The following is a 25,459-nucleotide window of genomic DNA, read 5'->3' on the forward strand; positions in this document are numbered from 1 at the left end:
ACTTAGATATAAGATGCCACTGAGCTCAACTATATGTTCATTCTTCTTGACCTTGAGTTCGGCCTGCAGCAGTGAACTCAAGTTACCTAAAGAAGAATAAAAATAGAAGAAGCTCTGGCATCTCTGGAAACAGTCGTGTTAAAAATACTCCATTTATATAAATAGTTTTGACAGTGATGTACAGTAAGTTCCTCTTGCTATTCTACAACACACTCCTCGAGGAAAAGAGTACTTGAGGGGGTGACTTGACAATGAGTGTCAAACCTGAGGCTCTCTCTGCTTCACTACTGAAATCTGATGAGAACTCAGCAATACCCAGGTGCAAGAAGATAAAGAAAGCAGTAGGGGGAGAAGAGTAGCAGAGACAGGAAGCCTCTCACCATCGAGGAAGCCAATGAAAATAAACACACCGTTGCACCTCAGTGACAAAACTATCTTTTCTATCTGTCAGCCCTTCAGAGCCAAAACGCCTATTTAGGACAGGAATGGATTCACATCAGCCATTCCTTAACGAAGTTGTCAACAAAGATGTAATGAGAACTATTCTGTGCTAACAATGGAAAAAATCAAAGAGTTTCAGAGCACTGGACTGAATTGCTATGTATTAGATACATCTTATAAGCCAAACATACCAACATAGAAAATTAACAGGGCATCCAAAAGAAGGGATTCATGTTTGTTTTCAACAAAAAAATGAACCACAGCTGAGAGATGAGAATTCTCCAAGTTCACCAGTGAAATACAGCACTGCAGTAGCTCTTCTTCCTTCAGATGCACAAGAGCCTTAGCAGTGAAAACCTGACTACACAAGCTCATCCTGCTGAACCTGCAATAAGTAATTTATTGAATAAAATGTTTCCCAAGTCCCTACTTGAGATTACTGCTAGTGAGACAAACAACAGCAGAGTGCTTGGGAGCACTCCCTAAAGCCCTTCCCCTTTTTGACAGCTTAGCAAAGGGGACTCCACTAGCTAAGGCAGTGCCTTGAGCATGGAGGGCTGTGGCAAGCTCCAAGGCATAGGGACAATAACCTTCAAAGCCAACAGTAGGACACCATCTGGGTTTACTCATTCCTTTTAATGTGAGACTTCAAACAAGTCTCAGCTACGTCCTTTTATTTTTTACTTCCCTAATGGAAAGTGCTGTGCTATCTAACAAATCCTTCTCCTTGAGTAAGGATAATTTGTTTAGAGACTACAGAGCTGTCAGCTCACTTAAAATAAAAAAATCGTAACCTGAAATGCTTCATAACTTAATCTCTCTTCCCCTTTGCTGTAAGGACCTCTTGCCTGGCAGCAGTGCTTCAGTAAGATCATCTTACAAACCCACCTGCAGGTATTTCATACCAGCATGCAGTTGCAGTGTTGTCATTACAGTACCACACACAAAAGGTGACTGCTGCTTAAGCTCAGATCCATTATTTATATCTTTTTTTAACAGCACAACCATTACTCTCAGCACAGCGGTTCAGTGCAGCACCCAGACATAACAGCTTTGGAAACACCAGTTTGTCAACTCCCAGCATACGTGCATCTATACCCAGAGCAAAGCAGTGCACGCTGTGCTTCTCAGCACTTTTATAAGTACCAGAATCCAATGGACTGAAAAAAAAACAGAAGCAGGACACAACCAGATCCTCTTAAATGAGTAATAACAAATGCTTGGTAAAGGAGATGTTAACAGTGACAACTATCAGGCAAAATACTAAATGTGGTTAAGAAATAAAAAGCTTTTTTTCCAATTGAGTTATGCTCGTTAAGTTATGTGACGCCGCTGGCGTTCACTTAATATACGTAGCTTGCTCCGAAAGTAATGCCTCCTATTTACTTCCGCACAACAGAAGAGCACAATAAAACGATCTGAGCAAACGATGAGCTAGGAAAATAAATACATAACTAAATAAATAAATAACAGAAAAACGCTCTTTTCTCAACACAGTCACCACCACAAGCAGTGCTTTTGGCACATCAGCGATGAGACTGCATGCCGCAGTCACCAAAGCTGCCACCCGCTGAGGCGCACCGCTCCCGGGCTGCGGCCGAACGCAGCGCGGCCATGCTGGGCCCGCCAAGCATGACGGCAGCGCGAAGCGGGTAGGGCAGGGGATAGCGAGAGGACAGCGAGGGGATAGCTCGCTTTGCACCCGCGCTTCCCCTCACAGACGCACAGCCCCTCCCCGCCCCCAACCCACCTGTCCTCCGCCGCGGCACGGCCCCGCCCGCTGCCACCGCCGTCTAACGGCTTCGCGCGCCCCCTGCCGGCACGGCAGCAGTCACCTCCCACCCTCTGATTGCGAGCCCGCTCTGGCCACTCTCACCCTGAGAGAGCGCTTTAGTCCCGCCTCCTCCGCTTTCTCATTGGCTGGGCGGGCTGACAGTCAGCACGCGAGCTGTGTTCCTACAAGGGTGACGCCGTGTGGTTGGGTTGCGCGGGCACGGTGGCATCATGGAGGAGCTTAGCGGCGCGCAGCTCATCGCTGAGGCTCTGCGGGCGCAGGTGAGAGCTCGGCGTGTGCGTGCTGAGCCGTCCTGTGGAAGCCCTTCTGATTTCTGACCTTTTCGCTTTAGAACATCGAGTACATGTTCGGAGTCGTCGGTATTCCGGTCACTGAGGTGGCGGTCGCGGCGCAGGCAGCTGGGATCAAGTACATAGGAATGAGGAACGAGCAGGCCGTAAGTATGGCAGCTTAGCTGCTCAGGTGGCACGAGGTGCGCTCCGGGCTGTGGGCATTTTGGTGCTGTGACAGCGGCTCTGGGTTTGGGTTTTGTTGTATTACTCGGCAGTCATTTTTTCAGAAGGCATGCGTGGCCTGCAGGTGAGTTCAGCAGCGTCAGGTTTGCATCTGGCTTTCAGGAGTTGCTCATAGATCACTGTGGGATGGCTCACCAGGGGACTGCCAGCTTTCCGTACTTGGATTTTCACCTCTGTACTTGTAGTCCCAGAACAAATAGTTTCTTACCCTCCTGAGCCAAGTTGAGCTGTGTCATTTGGCTGTCTAGAGTGTGAGGGCTTAGAGAGGAATATGTGCCTCTACATGGAAGATCTACCTCTAAAACAAGAGAGGCAAATACATGTTAACGTGTGTAAAAGGTACATTTGATTCCTTTGAAGGATTAGGAATTTAACACAGTCTCTGTATTCCTGTAGGCCATTTAGCAACTATTCTGACTTCAGTTTTGGTTGTTAATGTGATTAAAATTCCTTTAGTAGTGTAATAGGCAGAAAAGGTTGCTCTGCACTGTCAAATTAGATGCTTTCCTGTTTATCGCTGTTTATTAGACACTTTTCTGTAAGAACAAAGAAAACAAGAAATATTTTCCTTTGTAAATCGTGGAATCATAGAATGGCTTGGGTTGAAGAGACATCAAGGATCAAGTCCCAACCCCCCCCTGCTGTAGGCAGATATGCCAGCTGCTAGGTCAGGTACTCAGTTGAATTGCCTAGGGCTCCATCCAAACTGGCCTTCAACACCTCCAAGGATGGGGTATCTACAACCCCTCTGAGCAGCCTGTTCCAGCACCTCAGCACTCTCAGTAAAAATGTTCCATTTACTTCCAGTAAATAGCAAGATATTTTTGCTTAGGGGAAGAACAATAGTATGAAGACTTGTTTTAGTGTCAAAATGTTGACATTTCTTGAATGGTGTCTTGAGAGGATTTTTGTTTCATTCATTGTCCTCTGTGAAGACTTTGGCAGAGAGGGGATCAAGATCTTTGTATGCACAGTATGTTTTATATGCATTTGATGTTTACTCATCATAATTTTCATTGTCCAAGTTTATTGTGTGGTTATGGAGCTTGTGTGTACAGTTACTTCCTGCATAGGTGAAGGCAGACAGACGTCTGTAGTCTGAGCTGTATGGAGGTCAGGCGCACATCTCATTCCAGGACTGTAGCACATTTGCAGAATAAACTGTTAGATTAGAAAAAAATCAGACTAAAGTATGAAGTTGAAAGCTCAGTGACACTGCAGGTTACCTTTAGCTAATCTCCCGTGGCCTGCAACATGGTAGAAATGTGCTAGTAGCATTTTAACCCATGACCCACGTGGCCCTTGAGCACTGCTTGGTTATGTTGCAACTCAGCAGGGTGTTTCTGTCCCTGGATAATTAGAGATCACTATGATAGATTTAGAAGGTTGATAGGTTAGTTTTAAGCTTAACACACATTGCTGATGTTTACCTCTGTAACAATTATTATCGCTAAGTACTGAAAGCAGTCTGATTTTTATAACTGTATCTTATGTATGTCATGAGTATCCAATATGCTGGAGCCAGAGCAGTGTAGTGCTGATGCTCATAGCTGTCAAGGAACCAAGCTTGAGAATCTTCCAGTATAAGGACAGCTGGAAGCAAAGTAGACCTTTGTTTTCTCCGCCCCACAGATTCACAATCTCATCCTGTACGATCTTTCAGCCTGTGGACAGCTTGCAGCCCTTGGCCCTTGTCCCTTGTGCCTGAACTATGGGCAGTGCAGCATGGGATGAATGCTAATTTCACAGGCCAGGACAAGTGCCTTATCCTGTTGCACATCTGGGGTTTTTGATCTGTTTTGTTGGCTTTTTTTTTCCCAAGCTGAGCCACTGCCACTTTTTCTGAATCAAAAGCACATCCTACCCAGCTCTCAAAGCAGCAGTTTTGCAGTGGCTAGTAATTGGCCACCAGCATAGTTGTTTATTATTCTGGGACCTCTGCTATCAACCTGTGGCCGTGTTTTCAAGGCCTGTTCTTCATCTGTTCATGGTGACAGAAGACATTATGTACCAAGCACCGAGCTCAGGTTGGTACAGCAAGCTGTTGCAACAAGTTGATTGCAATTCCTACTGCCAGACCCAGAATATTCAGCATGAGGGCTTGCTCCTGGCATGGCAGTATTATTTTTACTGGTCCAGTGTGTACAAAAAATACTTAAACATAGTTTGCTAGTTACATTATGTTTGTTTACTTGTATGTGAGTTGAAAACAGTAATACTTAACTAAGTCTTCCTTGTCTAAGAGCAGCAATCCTCCTTGGCTGCCTTTCAAACACAGAGTTCACATGAGTGGTTTCAAATTTGGAGTTCATTGCCTGTATCTGGACTGCCTATGTTTCCTGTTCATGTTAATGAGCAGGTTAGTAAGGTTAATAAACTCGATGGTCTTTAGTGTCCCTTCCAACTTGGGATTCTATAAGCACATCTTAGTAATGGGGAGGGGACAAGGCTGCTTCTAGTCCTATTTTAGCTGTAATTATCAGGGAAATACCTTTATCTGCTTAATTTCAGTATTGCTGTTGAATGTTATTTTCATACCATGAAATGTGTATATAATAATAACCATATAACTCTACCATTTTTTCCATAGGCTTGTTACGCTGCATCTGCCGTTGGATATTTAACTGGCAGGTAAATTTGATACTTATCAATATTTATAGTGATATCATTTATGTCAACTGTATTATGTTCAGCAGAAGCTTGGTTTGGAGCTGGGCTTTTTTTTTTTTTTTTTTTTTTTTTAGTATGTGCAGATATAGAATGATTAAAATGAAACAGCAGTTTTAAACTGTTTGTCAACACAGTTTATTTCTGTTGGTATGATTCAGGGCAGGAACAAAGAGATGCTAAAAGCCATGTAATATTGTGAGTTTTACAACTGCCTTAAATTTTTCCCTTTTGTTTTCTGATGAGTAGTTTAACACTGTTGGTATGAAGGGCAGAAATAATGTAGCCAGTTTGCTGCGACTTGATAGACCTGCTGTGCTGTACCTTAGTCTCTTCACATCATTCAGCAAACACCTTGTTGATACAGAGGCTAATTATATGGTTGCCTGTTTATCATGTGCTGCTCCTGGCACAAAGTACTGGATTTTGCTCTTGTCCTGCATTTTGCTCTTGTTATTGCTGGGAAGCATTCTGTGGCCTTTGTACAAAAAAAAAAAGAGTATTGCTGCTTGGGTATCCCATAGATCTTTCCTAAAGTCTTCATCTGGTGTGCTCTTACAAATGCAGACTTGATGATGCAGATAATCAGTCCTTTTCCTATCTGCAAGTTTTAGACCTGTGATACAGTTTTGAGTTTCTTATTCCTTTCAATAATCCTGGAGAAATAAGCTTTTTTTCTTCTCATACCTACATAGCCCAGAGATCTGTTGGGGAATGCTCAGTAATTAAGAAGGATGATTTTTATCTCATTATCTAGAATAAGACATGCCTCTGCTTGATTCAGACTATAATAAAGTTTGCTTTGAGGCAGATACTTTTCTCTCTTTGTGAGCTTTTTTTATTGGAGTTAATTGGAGTTGAGACAACTTAGGTGGCTTACCAAATTCCACATAGGCATTAAATGATGGAACAGATGTGGCAAAACAGATAAAGAGCTGCGTAATCACAATGCTAAATTGATAAGCCACCATGTTTCAGACCTCTCTGTGGGCAGCACATGGCAGCTGTTCACTTGCTTTTTTATTTGCATTGATAAAGAGAAATGATTTCTGATTGCTTAACGTGTTTGGTCCTTCCTACAAATCCCATGCTGTTCATGCATTTTGACAACATGAATAGAAGCTTACTATCTTATCTTCCAGCATCTGACTGATTTCTGTTTGCAATTAATTTGGTGTTTACTGTACTCACTTTCCTTTTCTTTCTTTTTTGTTTTCTCTCTAGACCAGGTGTATGTCTTGTGGTTTCCGGTCCAGGTTTTTTACATGCCCTTGGTGGGATGGCAAATGCAAATGTGAACTGCTGGTAATTTAGCTACATTTTCTCTTTAGAACTCTTCGCTGCTATTTGCTGTAGATATTGAGCTCCACTGTATTTAGTCTATGACCTTCTTTTCTTCTTGTAGATAATGAGTAGTGAATTCTTCATTTGTTTCTCCTAATAGTAATTTAGTTCAGCTTTTTATATCCTCATGGATAAGCTTTCCTTTTTGTCTTACCCCAGTATGTGCTTATTGAAAAGCCTATCAATATACTTTATTACATGGATACATTTGAAAGTGAAGGTAAGATCCAGCCTGTAATGCTTTACTGACTTTTGGAAGAGTTTTACAGGTTTTTTTTCTAACTTTGAAGACCATAATGTTTATGAATTACTGCACTTCCCATATTTCATACATGAATGAATTGACAACTGCATCATTAAAATCTGTATTTGGTCTCCACATTTTGAGGAGTGATTAAGCATTGAATTAAGTGATGATACAGAGCAGTAGCATTTACTCCCATGAGCCTTCACTGGGAGGTGGCACCTTTAGCTTTTCTGCCCCTAAAAACTGTACAGAATGCTGTAGGAGGTATTTGGGACAGAATCTGTGTGATACCAAGTAAGGGTGACTTGGAGAAGTAGATCTGCAATGGCTGCCTGGCAAGGGAAAGTTGGTAATGGGAGCTCTACCAAATGAAGTCTCTGACACTGAAAAAAGATTTCTGGTGTTGATGTTAAATTTGTCAGTAGTTGTTGACTAGTTTTGCTATCCCTATGTGACTTTAGATAAATAAGTGTTTCTTTTGAACAGTCATGAATTTGGTCATAAGAAAGAAATGTTTACGGTGCTTGCTGCTGGGTTTACAGTCCCTGTTTCTCTTGCAAGCTGATTTTTGTATGAGATAAGCTTTGTTTACCCAACTTCATCTTGTGTAAACCTCTACTCTTGGCAAAAGGACGAGGGAGTGACTTGTTTGCTTGAAGGCATGATAGTAAGAAGGAGAATGGTTTTCACTGAGCAAACTAGAGTTTTTGAGCAGGCATTTTTCCATTAGTCCTATCAGTCTTGCCTTTTGCCCCTTACGTGCCTTAGGGAGAGAAACAAGCATACACAAAGGCTAAATTCAGTCTTATAAAAGGAATTTTCTTTGGCTCTTTCATTAGTCAGCACTTCCACTCAGTGTTAGAGTCTCAAAAGTGTTTTCACCTTTTGAGTTGGCATTCCTAGTGAAAGACATGGTGCTTTACTTCAGAGGGGAAGACCAATGATTTTTCTGTCGAGTTTGCTGATGAGGTTTATAGTCCTTTTTACTATACTGCAGAGTGAGTACATGGTCAAGCATTAAGAAGATAAGGTGTTAGAAGGGAAGGGAAGCCCTAGCCCAAGCAAAGGGAAAGAGAGGATCACTTCATTCAGTAGCAGCTCTTCCTTACTCCTGCTTAATGTGATGATGAAAACACGATATGTGCACAGGAGTGTGATTATACGACTCTAGTAGTCTGCCATGAAAAGGGACATAGGGCCAAATAGTCTCCTCTCATTGTAGGGCAAGATTAGAGTTCATTGCTGTGTCTTGTGATTTCATGGCATTAAGCCTGGTTTTGTGTCGTGCTGCTGTGACCTGAGTTTTGGCTGGCTTCTAGCAGAAGTGAGCTAATAGCTGAACTGGGCCCAATGGTTCTGACTTTAGTTACAATAAGCGATAGTCCTTAAAACTCAGCCTGAGTTATCCTCCCTGAGCCTGTAAACCCAGTCTTCTGATTCCTCTCTGTTTAGTCCTTACCAGGTGAAAGAAACTCTTATGTATCACTGGAAGAAAGACAGGCAGTCTGATGGCACGATTTACTCCCAGTTCTGTTTTTATATCGTACTGCCTGAGCACAGATTGGCTGAGTAGAACAGCCTTAGTTTATCCTGGAAGCTTGGCCCAGGAGCCTGTAGGACATGTCAGTTGAGACAACTAGGTAGCGAGTGTGGCTTATGTACATACAATAATGTAAGCTACATTTCCTGGGGTGGAAAGTGTTATTTCATACTTAAAAATCACCTAGAGCACAGCCACCTTCTCTCTTGACTCATTCTGAGTAAAAGTGTTTCTATTTCAGGCTGTAAAAGTATTCTGTGAAGAGCAGTTTTAAGATTTCATTATAGTCTGTGGCATGATGCAATGCTGTTCTTTACCTGAGGTTGCAGTTGAAATGCTTTTCAGTTTACGTAAGTTCTTCATTTGCAAGGCAACTTATTAGTTTCATTGTACTTGTTCTTCCTGCTTCACTGTTGCTTTGGACTTTAATTAAATGTAACTGCTTGCAGTAATAAGCATGGCTCTTACAAATGCCTTCTGTTGGAGCAGCTGTACAATATGGTGATTGCATATTGGGAGAACCTTATTTCTGGTTGCAGTTATGTCAGTCAGGCTCTAAGAGGGTAGATTTAGGTTGGATATATATGGAAAAAATCTTGTACAGCGTGGGTGGTGGCACTGAAACAGGTTACCAAGTGTTGTGGTTGATGTCCTATCCCTGCAGACTGTCAGGGCAAGGCTGGATCAGGCCCTGGACAACCTGCTGTAGCTGTGCATGTTCATTGCAGGGCACTTGGACTAGATGACCCACAGAGGTCCCTTCCAACTCAAAGGATTCTTTGATTCTGTGACTCTAATATTTCAAGCAGGGCCAAATCTCTTTGCAGTGTAACTGTTGGGGCTAACCATGTTAAGGATGTAACGTTCTCTTCACTGCATATGTATATTCTCTTCACTGTATAGTGAGACTACTACTAAGTAATGTATATTTTGTTTTATTAGAACTTCTAAAGAAAAAGAGCTGGAAATGCTAAGTGAAAGGAATGTGAAGTTTGTTGGTTAAACACACTGGTTGTATATGAACAGAAGTAACCATTTTGCCAAGGGGAGAGGAAAAAAAAGAAACAGAACAGTACCATCAGAGGAATAAAATATCTATAGAGTTTACACCAAATGCATTTTCCATAATATTTTTGGTAGGATTGAGATACAGCCTGCAGTTCTAATCTCACTGTGTCAGGGTATTAGAACTGAGGTTTAATTTGTGGCAGAGAACAGTTTGAGTACAAATCTTGGATCTAGATAAACATATCCCAACATCTCAGGAGTCTCTGAATTTAGGGTTATGCTTTGAGCTCACTGTTAATGTTTCATCTTAACACATTGTGTGGGTAAAAGCAATCCAAGGAAAGGCTGTGTCTGAAGAGAAATCTTCTGGAAGCCTGGAAAGCTAGGCTTGAAACTTTGGGTCAGTGTTTCAGTGTTGAAGTATGGGTGAATGAGCAAATTAATAAGACAGCTTTCTCTTCTTGACCCAGCATTTAGCACTTTAAGTTTTGACCTACAAACTGAATGAAAAACCAATTTTCATTCACTATGGGATAATAACTGATTGTATTTTGTGGAACTGATGACAAAAATGTGTCTGTATGGAATATATTACCCACACTGTAGTGTAACACTGCCTTTCACACATAGCTATAAACAACTTTAAGAACAGGGGCCTTATAAATATGTTAGGTGTTTGTGTCTTTTTTCTTTGGAGATTCTTTCAAGTAAAAGCTGACTGCAAGGAGAAGAGCTGTCAAATACTCAGTTTATTTCTGCTGCGTTTCAAATGGTGTACAAATAAAATTGATTCTGAAAAGATTACTTCCTACTGAATTTCTTAGTTCCAGTGTTTCTGCCTGTTACAGTGTCTCTTGTAAACAAATCTTAGGATTTGTTGTGAGAGAAGCTGTCATTTCTCTCCCAACTGCTTTGCCACTTATGCTACCAAACACATTGAAATAGTGTAAAATATGATTTTTTTATAATTTTTATGCTAAATGGAGATCGTTTAATATGGCCAGGGCATCCTAAATCTGATGAATCAAAGGATGTTAGGAAGTCATCTAGCTGACAATGATATTAAGGATCTACTCCTGTAGTATGCTGGTCAATTTCTGTTCCTGCTGAGGTCTCGACAATATTAAGATTTGATTGTAAGACAAGTTTGCAGATGTGATTGCAGTTATAGAAATATGTGTGTGTGTTTATTTTTTATATTTCCCTAGGCCTTTGATTGTTATTGGAGGCTCTTCTGACAGAAATCAAGAAACTATGGGAGCTTTCCAAGAATTCCCACAGGTATGCAGGCGGATACATTTCTACAAAATGGTTTCAGTTGAATAACCTATGGTAGTTTTTCCTTAGCATAGGAATAAGCATCCTAGGCACCAGCATTTCCTAGCAGGCTTTATAATGCTGCTGCTTTGCTCCACCTAGTGGTTTTGAGTCGACACTGATCAAAAGTGTCCCCCACCAGATCACTTGGAATTTCTTTGTCCACAGCCGTGCTAGAATTCAGGCTGTGCTTCAGGTTCTCAGCTGGTATAAATTACCTTTGTCTGTCTCATCTGAGATGGAAGAAAGCAAAAAGGAAGAAATCTGAGATCCAAGAAAAGCAGCACCACTTTCTACATATATGTAAGAAAATACATAAGAGCCCCAAGAAACAGTATGGCTTGCCAGTTTACACCATGTGAGGAGCTGCATTTTTCTGTGCCGGATTTGATATCTCGTTGGCTTTTAATTTGATGGTTTTTCACTTTATCCATGTTGGAGTGAGTTGTTAAAGACTGAATCACATTGATAAATGAATGTAATGGTTGTATGCCTTTGTTTAGGTTGAAGCTGCTAGGCTATATAACAAATGGTCCGTCCGCCCAAGCAGCCTGGAAATGATTCCTGCTGTTATTGAAAAGGTATGAGAAAGTACTGAATTAACAGCAGAACACCAAGTAGATGTCTCCTGCTGCATAAGGTCTGTGGGGTTTTTGTTGTTGTTTTTGTTTGTTTGCTTGCTTGTTTGTTCGTTTGGGGTCTTTGTTTCTTCATTTTGTAAAGTTGTAACTACAACTACTTTGATCCTGCAGTTGTCAGGCAGTGGTTAGCTGAGTTGAGGTCACAGCCAGAGAAGTTTTTGCTATGAGTGCTGCTACTGAATAGGTTGGAAATAGATGCTGGTTCTGTCTGATGTTTATTTTTATGAAAAATGCTTCTAGGGAGGTGTGCAAGAACTAGAAACTGACTATAAGCTTCAGCTCTCTTAGCTCTCAGCTCTCTTACAAAATGCTTTCATTATGTAAAGGATATTTGGAGGGGAGGGGGAGATAATTTTGGGGGTGTCTTTTTTGCTTGTTGCTGGCTTTTTTTGTTTGTGTGTATGTGTGTAAGGGAGAAAGCACTCTTCATGCTTCAGGAGGAGTGAAAAGAGAAAAGTCTCTTCTGTAGTAACACTTCAGCCATGTCAGCCTAAATTCTGCATGCAGTCGTAACTTTTTCAAATGTACAAATTCAGCACAGTATTTGCCTGTAAGAGAAGAACTAAGAGCATGATAGAAGATTGTTGTCTTGGTTTTTCCTCTGTTTATGCTACTTTAAATAAAATTCAGCACTAAAGTTTACTTTAGTTACCTTAAATTGATTGGTATCCATCAATCCATGGGAATTTTCCCAGCGGTCTCAAAACAGCACGTTCCTTCCCTACATGCTGTGATCTTCATTCTTCAAACCTCAAGATTTTTAACAACCTTTCAAACAGTGGTTAAAATTCTGATCATCTTTTTTTTTAGGCTGTAAGAACCTGTATGTATGGCCGCCCGGGTTCCTGTTACATTGACATACCTGGGGATTTTGTGAATCTTCAGGTGAATAAGAGCTCTGTCAAGTGCGTACAGCTTACGTTTAGTTTACTTTAGTTTTAAGTTACCTTTTCCTAAGAAAAAGATAAACAAGAGATTAAATATTTTACAGTCAGACAGCATAATAATATCAAAAATTCAGCTTCGAAATTTAACTTTCAATTATAACATGACGTGGATTGTAGTTTATGATGAAATGTGTGAAGATGAGTGAATTACTGTGGTGGTGGCTTAGTCATGTCCGTTTGTAAATCTCTGGAACAACACTACTTGCGTGATAAAAGAAACATGCAAGAATTCAGAATCTAAAGAACTTCAGAATCTGTTTTAAAGATCTGCATATCCTGTTCTCATAAATTCTGTGGGCAACATAGTGTGCAGCAAAAGGGATTTCTATGCTAAGCAGTAGGTTTTATTTTTTGTTATTTCTTGTTTTGACTTTTTTTTAAGACCCTGTTTTGCTTTGCTTGTTTTCCAGATTTGTGGAATGCTGCCCACCTCCTCCCATCAGCACAGCTGAGCACTCTGCTGTATCTGAAGCAGCATCTATCGTTGCTCAGGCCAAGCAGCCTCTGCTAATCATTGGCAAAGGTAGAATGCTTTGACTGTAGAAGTGTAGGATGAGAGCAGTGACTAAAGGGATTTCTTTTCCCCTCCATTTCAAAATAACACTAAAACTCGATGTTAAAATCTTCTTTGTTTTTGAAGCATTTGATTTTGTTGTGTGACTGTTCTGTTTTTCCCCTGTGGTAAAAGACAAGTCAAATGATTAAGTATGAGTTAAAGCAAAAAATCAAGAAAAAAGCCAAACAAACAAAAACAACCCAACAAACAGGTAACTGTATTCTTAACTGTACAACCAGTGTTTTGTTGATGTTAACAATTGAGAAATACTATTTCTTTCTCAAATGTGATCAACAGATGTGTCCGGACTTTATTCTATATATTCTTGTTAGCACAAACTCATGGACTTAAGCCATTGTACAGGGACCAGTCAGTTCTTGACTGTCTGGGCAACCTTAATTCCACTGCTTTGTCCTGCAGAAAGCAGCACAATAAATGTATGCATAAATACCTGTCTTCAAGGTCTTCAAGCTTCTCCTCTTTTCATTAGAGGGTTATCATAGTCCTGCTTGGGTAGGTTGTTATAACAGTGTGTGATACAATGGCACGCACAGGGCAAGGAAAAAAAAGGACATGACATGACACAAATGCCATCTCCCATTGTTGCTGCAGAACTGTCTGTACCATAGTATAGAGCTTCACCTATGGGAAATCTAAAAACCAGATACCTCTTTTTGGTGTATTATATTTTGAGTTTTCAAGAGTGAAAAATAACAGATGGCTTTCTTAATGGGAAATACTACTCTTTCTGCCCCTCAAGTAATCTAATTGCAATTCAGGTAGATGCAGTAGGTTTCTGTAGTATTAAGCAGTGTCTTTTGTTTCTTTCAGGTGCTGCTTATTCACGTGCTGAAAACAACATCAGAAAGTTGGTCGACCTTTCTGGGCTGCCTTTTTTGCCTACACCAATGGCTAAAGGAGTAGTTCCTGATAACCATCCAAATTGTGTAGCTGCAGCAAGATCCACGTAAATATAAAGCAAGATTTCTTACATCTGAGGAACGGCTGAGAACTGGGAAGGTTTACAAATTTTAGGGAAGACAAAATGTGTACATAAGAAGCTGCTTCAGTTATATTTTGTACTTCATTGTAGAGTTGTGAAGATCTGGCTTAGAAAGAAACAACAAATGTAGGTGTATTGCTTCTGACAGTGCTTAGAATGCTGGCAAGGAAGATACTTCATCTGAGAGATAATATTCTGTAGCTAATAAAACCTACAGCAAGTAGATGCATCTATATTGTCATCATGCATTTCATGACATAAAAGGAAACTGATGAGCAGTTTGTCTGAAATACGTAGCTTAGTGGTCTAGAAAAACTACCAGCCTTTTATTTTAACACCATAAACACATTGCACACGTTGCAGTTCAAGTTTTGCTGTATTGGCATGGTGTTGGCCAGAATGCAGGTGTGGAACAGTGAATGTCAGCACGGTGAGATGGTGGTGGTGAAATGCTATGAAACAGTGTGTCACTTCTGCTGGTGCAGATGTTTATGAGCATAGCATGCAGGCTCTTCTTCATTGCTGCCAAAATGCCAGCTAGTGTTGGAAAATAGTGTTTTGTAGCTGATATTTTGCTCTGTCGTGTGGTATTCTCACTCTTTTTGTACCTGTTGTACTTTCAAAGCAACTTAGGAATGTTTTTCTGTTTGCTGCCGTGGTTAGGATTACTTGTAATTTGAAAACACTGTGAAAGTTATCAGTAATGCTTCCTCATCTAATTCTCCTGTTTGCCTGTACAGGGCATTACTCCATGCTGATGTAATTGTCTTGCTTGGTGCGAGGTTGAACTGGATTTTGCATTTTGGACTTCCACCAAGGTTCCGACAGGATGTAAAGGTTATTCAGGTAAGCAAGAAAGCAGTTGCCACTTAAAAGTTGTCCTCTGCATTCCAGCATTGCCTAGGGTAGTTTTTGCTAATTATTTTTGTAGCACAGTCCTTGTGGAAGACACTGCCGTACAGACAGTGCAGTTGAGTGCACATAGGTGTGGTAGTTCTGAAGAAATAGTTCTGTTTTCTTTAATTTTTATTTAGTTTTTACTTCCTTGTATTTTTTAAAAAATGGTCACAGAGTTTTTCCAGCCATCAAGGACCTGGCGTTGGTGTCATGGGGAGGATCACTTGTGTGCAGTTGACTAACACAGGATTAGACTCATGATCATATGTACGTGATGTTTGGAGCGCTGGAATTTCAGTGATTGAAAACAGATTGACCTGAAATTATGAAACCTTTCTTACTGTATGACTGGCCTCTCAGCCAGACGTTTTCAAGATACAGTTAGCTTCAGATTCAGAGTTGGTCAGTCATTGCGCTCAGCCACTCAGAAATGCTCATGTGGAAAGGAAAGGCTGTTTAACCAATTGATTATTTGGCCATCTGCCAGCTCATAGAAAAGTTGTTGAATTGATTAAGCCCTTAAAGTCTTCTCCTGTAGGCGTCTAAGACTGAGAAGTAGTTGGCTTACTTTGATGTGCCTCTCCTGCTTTCAGTAATCTGGAGCACCATCTCAGTTTCCAACTTTCCAAAGGTATTTTCCAGAGGAGTAGCAAATTTTTAAACCAGAACTCCTTTTGACGTTTTAAATCAATATTTTAAGCTCATTTGCAGTTGGTTTTTTCCACTGTGAAGGATGGATATTACAATTTTATTTTCAGTAAAGGATTTCATAAGTTCATAAGTTCATAAGGTTGGAAAGGACCTATAAGATCATCTAGTCCAACCATCCTCCTATCACTATCTCTACCCAACTACTAAATTAAGTCCTTTAGCACCTCATCTAAACGCTTCTTGAACAGCGCTAGGGATGGTGCCTCAACCACCTCCCTAGGCAGGCCATTCCAGTGCCTGACCACTCTTTCAGAAAAGAAATGCTTCCTGAGGTCTAATCTAAATCTTCCCTGGCGCAACTTGTGGCCATTCCCTCTCGTCCTGTCATTACTTATCAGGGAGAAGAGGCCTACCCCCTCCTCACCACAACCCCCCTTCAGGAAGTGGTAGAGTGCAATAAGGTCTCCTCTGAGCCTCCTCTTCTCCAGACTAAACAATCCCAGCTCCCTCAGCCGCTCCTCATAAGACTTGTGCTCCAGGCCCCTCACCAGTTTTGTTGCCCTTCTCTGAACACGCTCCAGGGCCTCAATGTCCTTCTTGTAGTGAGGGGCCCAAAACTGAACACAGTACTCGAGGTGCGGCCGTACTAGAGCTGAGTACAGGGGGATGATCACCTCCCTGCTCCTGCTGGCTACACTATTTCTAATACAGGCCAGGATGCTGTTGGCCTTCTTAGCCACCTGGGCACACTGCCGGCTCATGTTGAGCCGAGCATCAACCAACACCCCCAGGTCCTTTTCCTCTCTACATTCTTCAAGCCATTCTGCCCCAAGCCTATAGCATTGCATGGGGTTATTGTGGCCAAAGTGCAGGACCCGGCACTTGGTCTTATTGAACCTCATCCCATTTTTCTCAGCCCAGCTGTTCAGCCTATCCAAATCCCTCTGAAGGGCCTCCCTACCCTCAGGCAGTTTGACACATCCTCCCAGCTTTGTGTCATCTGCAAACTTACTGAGGGTACACTCAATTCCCTCGTCTAGGTCATCAATAAAGATATTAAACAAGATGGGCCCCAAAACTGACCCTTGGGGGACACCACTCGTTACAGGACGCCAGCAGGACTTAACTCCATTAACCACTACCCTCTGGGCACGGCCCTCCAGCCAGTTCTCCACCCAGAGAAGAGTGAACCTGTCCACACCACGGGCTGCCAGTTTCCTTAGGAGAATACTGTGGGAGACCGTGTCAAAGGCCTTGCTGAAGTCCAGGTAGACTACATCAACAGCCTTTCCCTCATCTACCTGTCTGGTCACCCAGTCATAGAAGGAGATGAGGTTGGACAAGCACGACCTGCCCCTGGTGAACCCGTGCTGGCTGGGTCTGATCCCTTTATTGCCATGCACGTGTCGTGTGATCTCCCTCAATAACATCTGTTCCATAACTTTCCCTGATACCGAGGTCAGGCTGACAGGCCTGTAGTTCCCCGGGTCTTCCTTACGGCCTTTCTTGAAGATGGGAGTCACATCGGCAAGCCTCCAATCTTGTGGGACCTCTCCAGATAACCAGGAATGCTGATAGATGGCAGAAAGTGGCTCGGCAATCACCTCTGCTAGCTCCCTCAGCACCCTTGGGTGGATCCCATCTGGCCCCATGGACTTGTGGCAGTTCAGATGGAGGAGAAGATCTCTGACCGTCTCTGCTTGAATCACAGGGGGTGCATTATGCACCCCGTCCCGGACTTCCAGGTCAGGGCAAGTACCATTTGGATAACTGTCCTGTCTATTAAAGACAGATGTGAAGAAGGCATTGAGAACCTCAGCCTTTTCCTTATCATCTGTGGTTATAATATATATATATAATATATATAATATATATATATATTTCCTGATGCTTTTTCAGTGAAAGGGAAAGAAAGCTATCTGTACAGCCAAAACAAGGTATAAAGACAGTCAGACAATGTTCCTCACTTGAACTGGGGGGGGGGGGGGGGAAATCCCTTTAATATCTTTGAGTTAATGGTAGCCTTTTTTTTTTTTTTGAAATACAGATTGATATTTGTGCAGAAGAGATGGGGAATAATGTGAGGCCAGCTGCAGTTTTATTAGGTGACATAAATGCCGTAACTAAGCAGGTATGTATTCCTGTTTTTACCTTTATTGTCACTTACATAGTTAACAGTTTAAAATAAAATAAATTAAAAAAAAAAGCATTTTTCATGCAACGTTTTCATGCTTTGCATCCAGTTTAGTGCCAAATTAAGTGGTAAAGATTCTGATTTGTGGAGGTACCTTTCCTGATAACATTCTTGATGCCTGTGGTATTTTTAAATATGTTGAAAGAAATCTTCAACATCTCAAATATTCTTCCAGCTTTTAGAAGAATTCAGCAAAAGGTCTTTGAAGTATCCCTCTAATTCGGAATGGTGGAAGAGACTAAGGGAGAAAATTCTGAGCAACGAGGAAAGATCAAAGGTAGTATTACATCAGACAGATTAGTTTTCTCACCTTAAGAGGGACTGATACACAGACAGTTTTATCACTGCTCTGTACTCAGACTCCTCATTTACTTTGGACACTCACACAGAATGGATGCATTCTTTGTTTTTTTTCCTGTAATTGTGCTGTTTAGCAAGGCTGGTGACAGCATAATTGTGTTAAATGCAAATAGCTTTTAAAGCCAAGATGCCACAGACACTTAGCATGTGTCTGACTCAATACAACTTGTGTTCTGAATGTTCAAGTGCACTTTTTCAAAGTGGATTTGTACATGGGTTCATTGCAGCAGATGGCCCTTTTGAGCTACCTCCCAGTTGACATACCTCACAGATGACAGCATTTAGAGTTATCAGCAGTGGAACCTGTGGTAGAGAAGCCTCACGCATGTCTCAGGTTAAACTGCCAGCCAGGAGAACAGATTGCTGACCATAGTGAGCCTCAGATAAACATGTGTCACCAGAACAGGTAAAGTGTAAGTGACCTTGAAGTGTAACATGGCCATCCAAATAACTTCATCCCTACTTAACACAGTACATTTTTATTTCCATAGTATTCTTTACACATCTCAGTTCTGCACCTCATCCTAAATTGTTTTATTTTTAAGGATTTAGCATTACAGAAATCCCTGCCCATGAATTATTACACAGTCTTTCATCACATCAGAGAACTGGTACCCAAGGACTGCATTTTAGTAAGTGAAGGAGCAAACACCATGGACATTGGACGAACTATGCTTCCTAATTATCATCCCCGTCAAAGGTGTGATATTTTCATTGCTGTGCTGGCTCAACAGACTAGATTTATATAGAACAGAAGTGTTATGGTCCAGAATTCGTTGCTCTTTTTAACTGTTCTAAGTAAAATAAACATATGTATGTTGGGGAAGGTCTGAAGAGATACTACACACTCCTTCACCAATGTTCTGCTATAGATTTTAATCCTTCTCCATGATCTGTCTGCGTAGTTTGCAACACAAGGGTGATAGTTCCTCATTTTTTTGAGTGTGAAAAGTGAGTAAGGAACATCATATTAAATTCCCCAATCGAGGTGCTTAATTCTGTAGTGCAAGGTAAATCTTGATTTAAATCAAAACAATAGTTTTTATAGTCTGATGCTGAAAAGAATTCATACAAAATTTTTCTTTGAAATACAACACTTAAAAAAAAAAAAAAGCACGAAAAACTCAAGAAGATTGAGCTCAATTTAAAAATTGAATTATATATTGAGAACACTTTCATGGAAATCTGCATGCTTAAAACATAGGTACCCAAATCTGGAAGTGTGGATATGTCATTTTATTAAAGCTGTACCACACAGAATGATGATAAGTGGGAATTAAGTGCTTTTTTTTGAATGGGAAGGAAAAAGAGTGTGATCTGTCTGTTGAAGTGATGCTTCTGATCTGACTGGGAAGCTTAGAGCCTCTTTGTAAACTCTAAAGTCTTAAGTGACCCTAAATACTTCTTTCTAACCAGAACAAAAAACCAACCAAGCAAAGAAACTTACTTCCAGTGAACCTGGGGAAGAGTTTACATTTTTCTCCCCTATTCTAAATAAGGACACAGTACTGAGTTAATTGTTGCCTTTTTCATACGGGATTGCATGTGTCTGAAAGCAAATTTTACAAGCTATCCCTAGAATAATCTAGTTCTTCACGTGCTTTTGTATCCATTATGGTCTTCTGATTGAAATGATCTGAAATCAAATTGCAAGCTGTAATTAGGTTAGAAGTTGAACAGAAGGCTGAAGTTTGGACAGCATCATTGAATTGATGGCCTTCCGACTTCTCGTTAAGTTTTCAAGGAATTAAATATAGAAAGATTTCATGTAGCCTGCCCATCTCTGGAGTAATTGAATGTTTTTGAAATATTGTTACTATGCAGGCTAAAAGCATGTAAGAATAGACTTTCTTTATTGGGATACTACTGGTGTATAAGAGTTCTCAGTTTTAATTAGTTCTGCAAATGTTTTGAGACAAACATCCTAGTTTTATCTGATATGGATTATTATATTCAGTTAAATATATCTGGTATCTCTATTCATATGATTATGAGACATGATTTTAATAACCTACGAGGAATTATTAAAAGTTGAGATAAAATGTGGGTTAACTAAAATGCTTGAGTAGACATTTGTTGAACTTAGAAAGGGAATATAATTGCGTGTTCTCACCCTTAGGCTTGATGCAGGTACTTTTGGAACCATGGGAGTTGGACTGGGTTTTGCCATAGCAGCTGCCCTGGTGGCCAGAGACCGAATGCCTCAGAAGAGAATTGTCTGTATAGAAGGAGATAGTGCTTTTGGATTCTCTGGGATGGAAGTGGAAACCATTTGCAGGTAACTGTTTTTTTTGCTCAGCAAGCCCTTCGTGTGTTGCAAACGTTAATTAAACCAGAAGGCCAAGACAGTGCTGTTAGACAGCATGCTCTTAAAAACACACAAAAACAACCCAAAAATATACTGAGTAATTCTGACACGTGATGAGCAGCTCATGTTTTGGATTGATGTGATAAATATACGTATATATATTTTTATTATTAATCATTTTATTTGTATTGAAAAGCAATACTTTTTAACGCTTTATGGAGAGGTGCAGGTGTTTCATAATTCTTCCAAATACATCTCTTTGTTGTAGGTACAACTTGCCAATCTTGATTATTGTAGTGAACAACAATGGGATTTACACTGGCTTGGATGCAGGTAGCTGGAAAGAGATGTTACAGTATGGAGATCCTGTTACAAGGTGAATGTCTTTAAAGTATGTCATATTAGTTAAGGAAGAAGTGACCAAAATGGTTACTGTGTTTTGCTTTTAATGCTATGTAACCCAGATTTTTCATAAATTAGTCCTGGGGTAAGTTCATGTAAATAAGAACCCATTACCAAAGGTGAGGAACTGATATTCCAGACAACTGTGTGGCAGAGAAATGGTGCACTCTCAGGTTCCTGCAGCAGTTCAAGCTCCATGGTATGCACAGTTGGCCAACTTCTTGTATCCCAGGAATCTCCAAAACTACCTGAGGCTTTTGTGGCATATCTACACTGGACTTGCTTCTGGAGCTGAGATCCCCATACAAGGAGAGCTAGGCTAAAAGGCTGCTGATGAGTGTCTCCAGATTAAAATGCAGCCCAGTAGTAGTATGGGAAACATACTTATGAATCCCAGAAGAATTTGTCAGGCTGGAAACATACTAATCTCATAGTTGAAAGTCATTATTGAATTATTTAAATTTGCTTTTACTGGAGTTATCTGTTTCTTCACAGTGTGCCTCCTGTTTCCCTCCTTCCAAATGCACACTATGAGGAAATTATGTCTGCCTTTGGTGGTAAAGGATACTTCGTTAATACACCAGAAGAATTGCAGAATGCTGTGAAAGCAAGTTTGGCTGACAAGAGAACACCTTCTCTTATAAATGTAATGATTGATCCACAGTCTGAGAGAAAGAAACAGGTATTTATGTTTTCAATTTGTTGTGGGCTTCATGTGGGGATACATTTTGAGTACTTGGGAACAAAAACTGCAGAGAATGCTAAGGTGTTTGAAAGGCAAAAGGATTCTCTTCAGATGTGGGAGACTAAAGGATCACTGCCTTTGCACTTCAGTGTCTTCTTTCCTTGTTTTTTAGTTCACTGGCTATTACCAGTATGCAGTGTCTTTGCTGACTGTTGCCAGAAGTAGCAGTTGTTCCTTCCCACTCCTAACAAAAGGAGATGAAACTTTTTTTGTGATCAGACTTTGTCATGCAGATTCCATCTTTATATCCAGATCCTCATACTGTTTGACCATTCTGATGCATATTTTATTCTGGTGTTTTGTTTTGTTTTTTGCTTCCAGGAATTTCCCTGGCTTACTCGTTCTAACCTGTAAGAGAAGATGAAGTTCACTGTGATGCAAGACAATGCATGAAGCAAAACTAAACTGGTTTTCAGAAGAGGGAGCAGTACAACTCTGACACGAACAGTGGAACAAAATGGAATTTAAAAATTGATATCAGAGTAATCCTTAAGTGCTGAAATTGAGTACCTGTAGCAAACAGGACACATTTTAATGTATACCAGACTTTCTAAGCAGGTTGCACAGAAATATGGATTGTAAGACTGCATAATTTTTCATTTATTCAAAATTATACTCATCAAGATTTGTAAATTAAAATCTTAGGCATTCTGGAATGTTACACTGTTAGAAACACAGAAATTATAGCCAGTCTGCCATTACAGTAGCTTTGTTTTTAACTGATGCTACTTGTTTGAGACCTTACCTTGTGATTACTGGAATGCAGTATTGTGCAAGTGCTCATTGGCCTGATTGTGCATTGAAGCCTATTGGGGAAATAGTCACTTAAATATACATGATGCTTTTTTAGCTTCTACTCCAGGTAGAAGCAGTGTATCAAAAATAACTTCTTTGCAGTAAGGGTGGTGCACCACTGAAGCAGATTGCCCAGAGAGGTTGTGGAGTCTCCTTCTATGGAGTTACTCAAGACCCATCTGGACATCCACATGTGCAACCTATTGTAGGGTACCTGCTTTAGCAGGGGGGTTGGTCTTGATGGTCTTTGAGATCCCTTCCAACCCCTGCAATTCTGTGATTCTGTGCTAGTAGCCTACTCAAGGACTGATTCTGTCTTTTGCACTTTTGAGTTTTCTGGTTATGATTGGGCTTTTGTTGCTTTGTTGTCTGTTATTCCAGTAAGTGTTGAGTAACTAATGAAAGACATTTGGATGAATGAAGATAGGGACTGGGCTGGCACAAGATCCTTGGCTGCAGTTAGGTTTGCTGCAAAAAGCTTAGCTTAGTTCTTATGCTTCAGTCTGGGTCTGGCAGGGGTCTGTGGGTTACTACTAAGCAGTGTTAACTCCACACACTTCTGACATGATTGAGAACACTGCAGTCTTCTGGAGATAACAAGCATTGTGCATGGTGATATCCAAAGTGTCACATGGCTACTTGTGTCTATGAAGGCAGTATCCACAGGATGGGTGAGAAATGCAAAAAGATAAAATCTATTGAGTGGATACAACTCATGAATAAATGTAAGACAGCTTAGACAGAAGAGTTGTGTTCTGTGGGTCCTTCTGCAGGGAATGGACTGACATTAGGTCTTGCAGCAGATCTTTTTCATTCTTCCTTCATACTCTCTACAGATTGATTTTAATATGTTGCAGCAATTAAACACGCTACATTATGGCAATGCAAAATGTCTGTCAAAGGTAATGCTGGGGCTGATCAGAGGGGATATCATTTCTATTGGATAAACAATTAAAGATTCTTGTTTTATATTTTTAAAATCAATAAAAAGTGATTTTCATGGTGTTTCTTCTGTAATCATAGGATCAAGAATTAATGAGAGCACTTAAATTGTAGCAGCATTGTAAGCCAACTGTTAGAAACCAGTTGGATTTGTAGAAAACTTGTAGAAAATAGCCACAATAACAGTTGCAGTTCATGTTAATAGGTCAAGAGAGCTGGAAAATGGAAAGTAAAGAACTGAAACTGTGGTGAGGTGATAACATCAGTTCAGATGCTGTTGAGCTTTTTAAAGTTCATGAAAGAATTGGCACAATTTCTGATAGTTTTTAAATAGACTAATGCCATGATATAATGGAAACTCCTATGTTGTGGTAATTAAGGATATGTATTTTGTATTTTAGTAGAGACGGAGCATAATTTCCTCACAAGGAAAGTGATATTTGTACTATTTTGTTTATATGGCTTGCCTGCCTGATGCTATATTTTACACTGTGGAGGGTATAGAAGGGGCATGTTAGGCAAATGAGACTGTATGAAGGACAGAGATGAGACAGAAAAGTGATTATCAATTTGATGATTATCAAAATGTCATACCAACGTGACATTTTTCTTCGAGGCCAGAGCACAGAACTAAAGGTACCAAATAGTCACGAGACACCAAACTGAAGAGGAACAAAGTGCCTGGGGGTCAGCTGAGGTAACACGCTGTGGAAGAGGTACTGAGTGTAACTTACTGAGGTGTACCAGGAGAAGCTAGTGTTTAAACAGGCACTTCTCTGCCTCTCAACATGGCTTTCAGGTAAACAAAGACCATGTGGAATTTTGGTTTACCTGTTATGGATGGCACCCATCCATCGCTGCTCTGGTTCCCATGAATGCTTTTCTTACTGAGTACCTACTTAGGTAGGGAAGGAAACCCAGTGGTTCAGCCAGCAGCACTTGTCCTCTATAAAGAGAAGACACATGCACTGACGGGGCCTGACAGGAACCTGTGACCTATAGGTGGTACAAGAAAAGCATTATGGGTAATCTCACTGGGGAACCACAGTTAATCAGCTGAAACAAAACCAAAAAAGAATTGCCAGGTCATTGGAAACGGGGAATAAGTGAACTTCCTCCCAAGGTAGTGTGTTGCGTTGAATGGGCGTTTCTGTGGTCTCTTGAGATGCTCAGCTTGCAAACAAGTTGAGTTTGTAGTGATTAACTTTTTAATTGTTTTGTTTCAATTTTAGTCCCTAGGGAGCTGTGTAGGCTGTCTGCCCTGTGAACATTCAGGCATGTGATGCATGCTTGCCTTCAGCTGTCACAGCGCGTACTCATCTTGATGAGGAATCAAGTGTGTATGTAATCTGTCTAAATTTGTTTTCAAACACTGATGCAGAATCCCACATACACCTGAAAGAAGCTGCAGTGAATCTTGAGCCCTGCCCCTGTATGCCAGCTCAAGGCTCATTAAGAGATGTGAGCAACTTCTGCCCTCACCACATCACGGTGTTTTATGTGGGAAGCAAAATCCCCATTGCAGCTTACATGCAATTTAAGAGCTTGATAGCTGCAGTTAATGCAGAAAAGTGCATTTTGTACCCTCCCTACTTAGTGACATTGTGATATCGTACCCAGGTATCAGAGCTGATCATCCTGACAACATACTGGCACTGGGACTGCTGACCTATTTAATTATAACTGAGTACTGTAATGAGTGAGAAACAGTGATCCTGAAGGAGATGTTTTCTGTTTCTTTTGGTGGTTTGATTGAAACCAGATGGTCAAGGTTTAAAGAGGTCCGCAGTAAAGCAGACCCTGCTAATTATGGCACACCTTAATATAAATGGAAATGATTTCAGTGTCTGTTCTTTCCAGGAATATCTAGGCTGCCTGAAATAGTGCAGAAATAAGTAAGAGAAATTAATAGAATGACAATTGGCTTACTTGAGTTAATACTCCAAAAAAAGTTTTTGTTTTCATCTGTCTTTTCAAGGCAGAGAGAACACATCAGGAAACGCTACTGAAAAGGTTGCACAGAATAGTTTAATTCAGACCTTTTTGACTTCTTAAATTGTCAGTTCCAACAATCTGTGTAATTGTGTGACATTCTGGATCAAATTTTGAATGGGGTGCAATGAAGGGATGCTTTTGAAGACAGG

The 25,459-nt window shown here is 40.7% G+C and overlaps 1 protein-coding gene across 1 annotated transcript; it reads left to right on the top strand.

Annotated features, from left to right (window-relative positions):
- Positions 1 to 2,419: 2,419 nt before the first annotated feature.
- On the top strand, positions 2,420 to 22,228 carry HACL1 (2-hydroxyacyl-CoA lyase 1). The gene is made up of 17 exons (XM_065752492.1): positions 2,420 to 2,496; positions 2,568 to 2,672; positions 5,342 to 5,382; positions 6,643 to 6,723; positions 10,766 to 10,838; positions 11,378 to 11,455; positions 12,326 to 12,420; positions 12,873 to 12,985; positions 13,850 to 13,985; positions 14,762 to 14,867; positions 17,617 to 17,700; positions 17,939 to 18,040; positions 18,669 to 18,823; positions 20,243 to 20,401; positions 20,700 to 20,807; positions 21,329 to 21,515; positions 21,900 to 22,228. Exons 1-17 carry the CDS (start codon positions 2,446 to 2,448, stop codon positions 21,930 to 21,932), a joined length of 1,707 nt encoding a protein of 568 aa, XP_065608564.1. The 5' UTR covers positions 2,420 to 2,445; the 3' UTR covers positions 21,933 to 22,228.
- The last annotated feature ends 3,231 nt before the right edge of the window (positions 22,229 to 25,459 follow it).

The sequence above is a fragment of the Cyrtonyx montezumae genome, unplaced genomic scaffold, assembly GCF_038088225.1.
Source record: "Cyrtonyx montezumae isolate F1298 unplaced genomic scaffold, pur_monq_1.0 scaffold_8, whole genome shotgun sequence".
In the NCBI taxonomy this organism is placed as follows: Eukaryota; Metazoa; Chordata; class Aves; order Galliformes; family Odontophoridae; genus Cyrtonyx; species Cyrtonyx montezumae.

What these genes read in the sequence shown, in the direction of transcription:
- HACL1 (XM_065752492.1), top strand. Translation starts at nt 2,446, where the DNA reads ATGGAGGAGCTTAGCGGCGCGCAGCTCATCGCTGAGGCTCTGCGGGCG. An exon ending in GCAACGAGGAAAGATCAAAG is followed by an intron (nt 18,041 to 18,668) that starts GTAGTATTACAT and finishes TTTATTTTTAAG; the next exon opens with GATTTAGCATTACAGAAATC. An exon ending in AGTCTGAGAGAAAGAAACAG is followed by an intron (nt 21,516 to 21,899) that starts GTATTTATGTTT and finishes TTTTGCTTCCAG; the next exon opens with GAATTTCCCTGGCTTACTCG.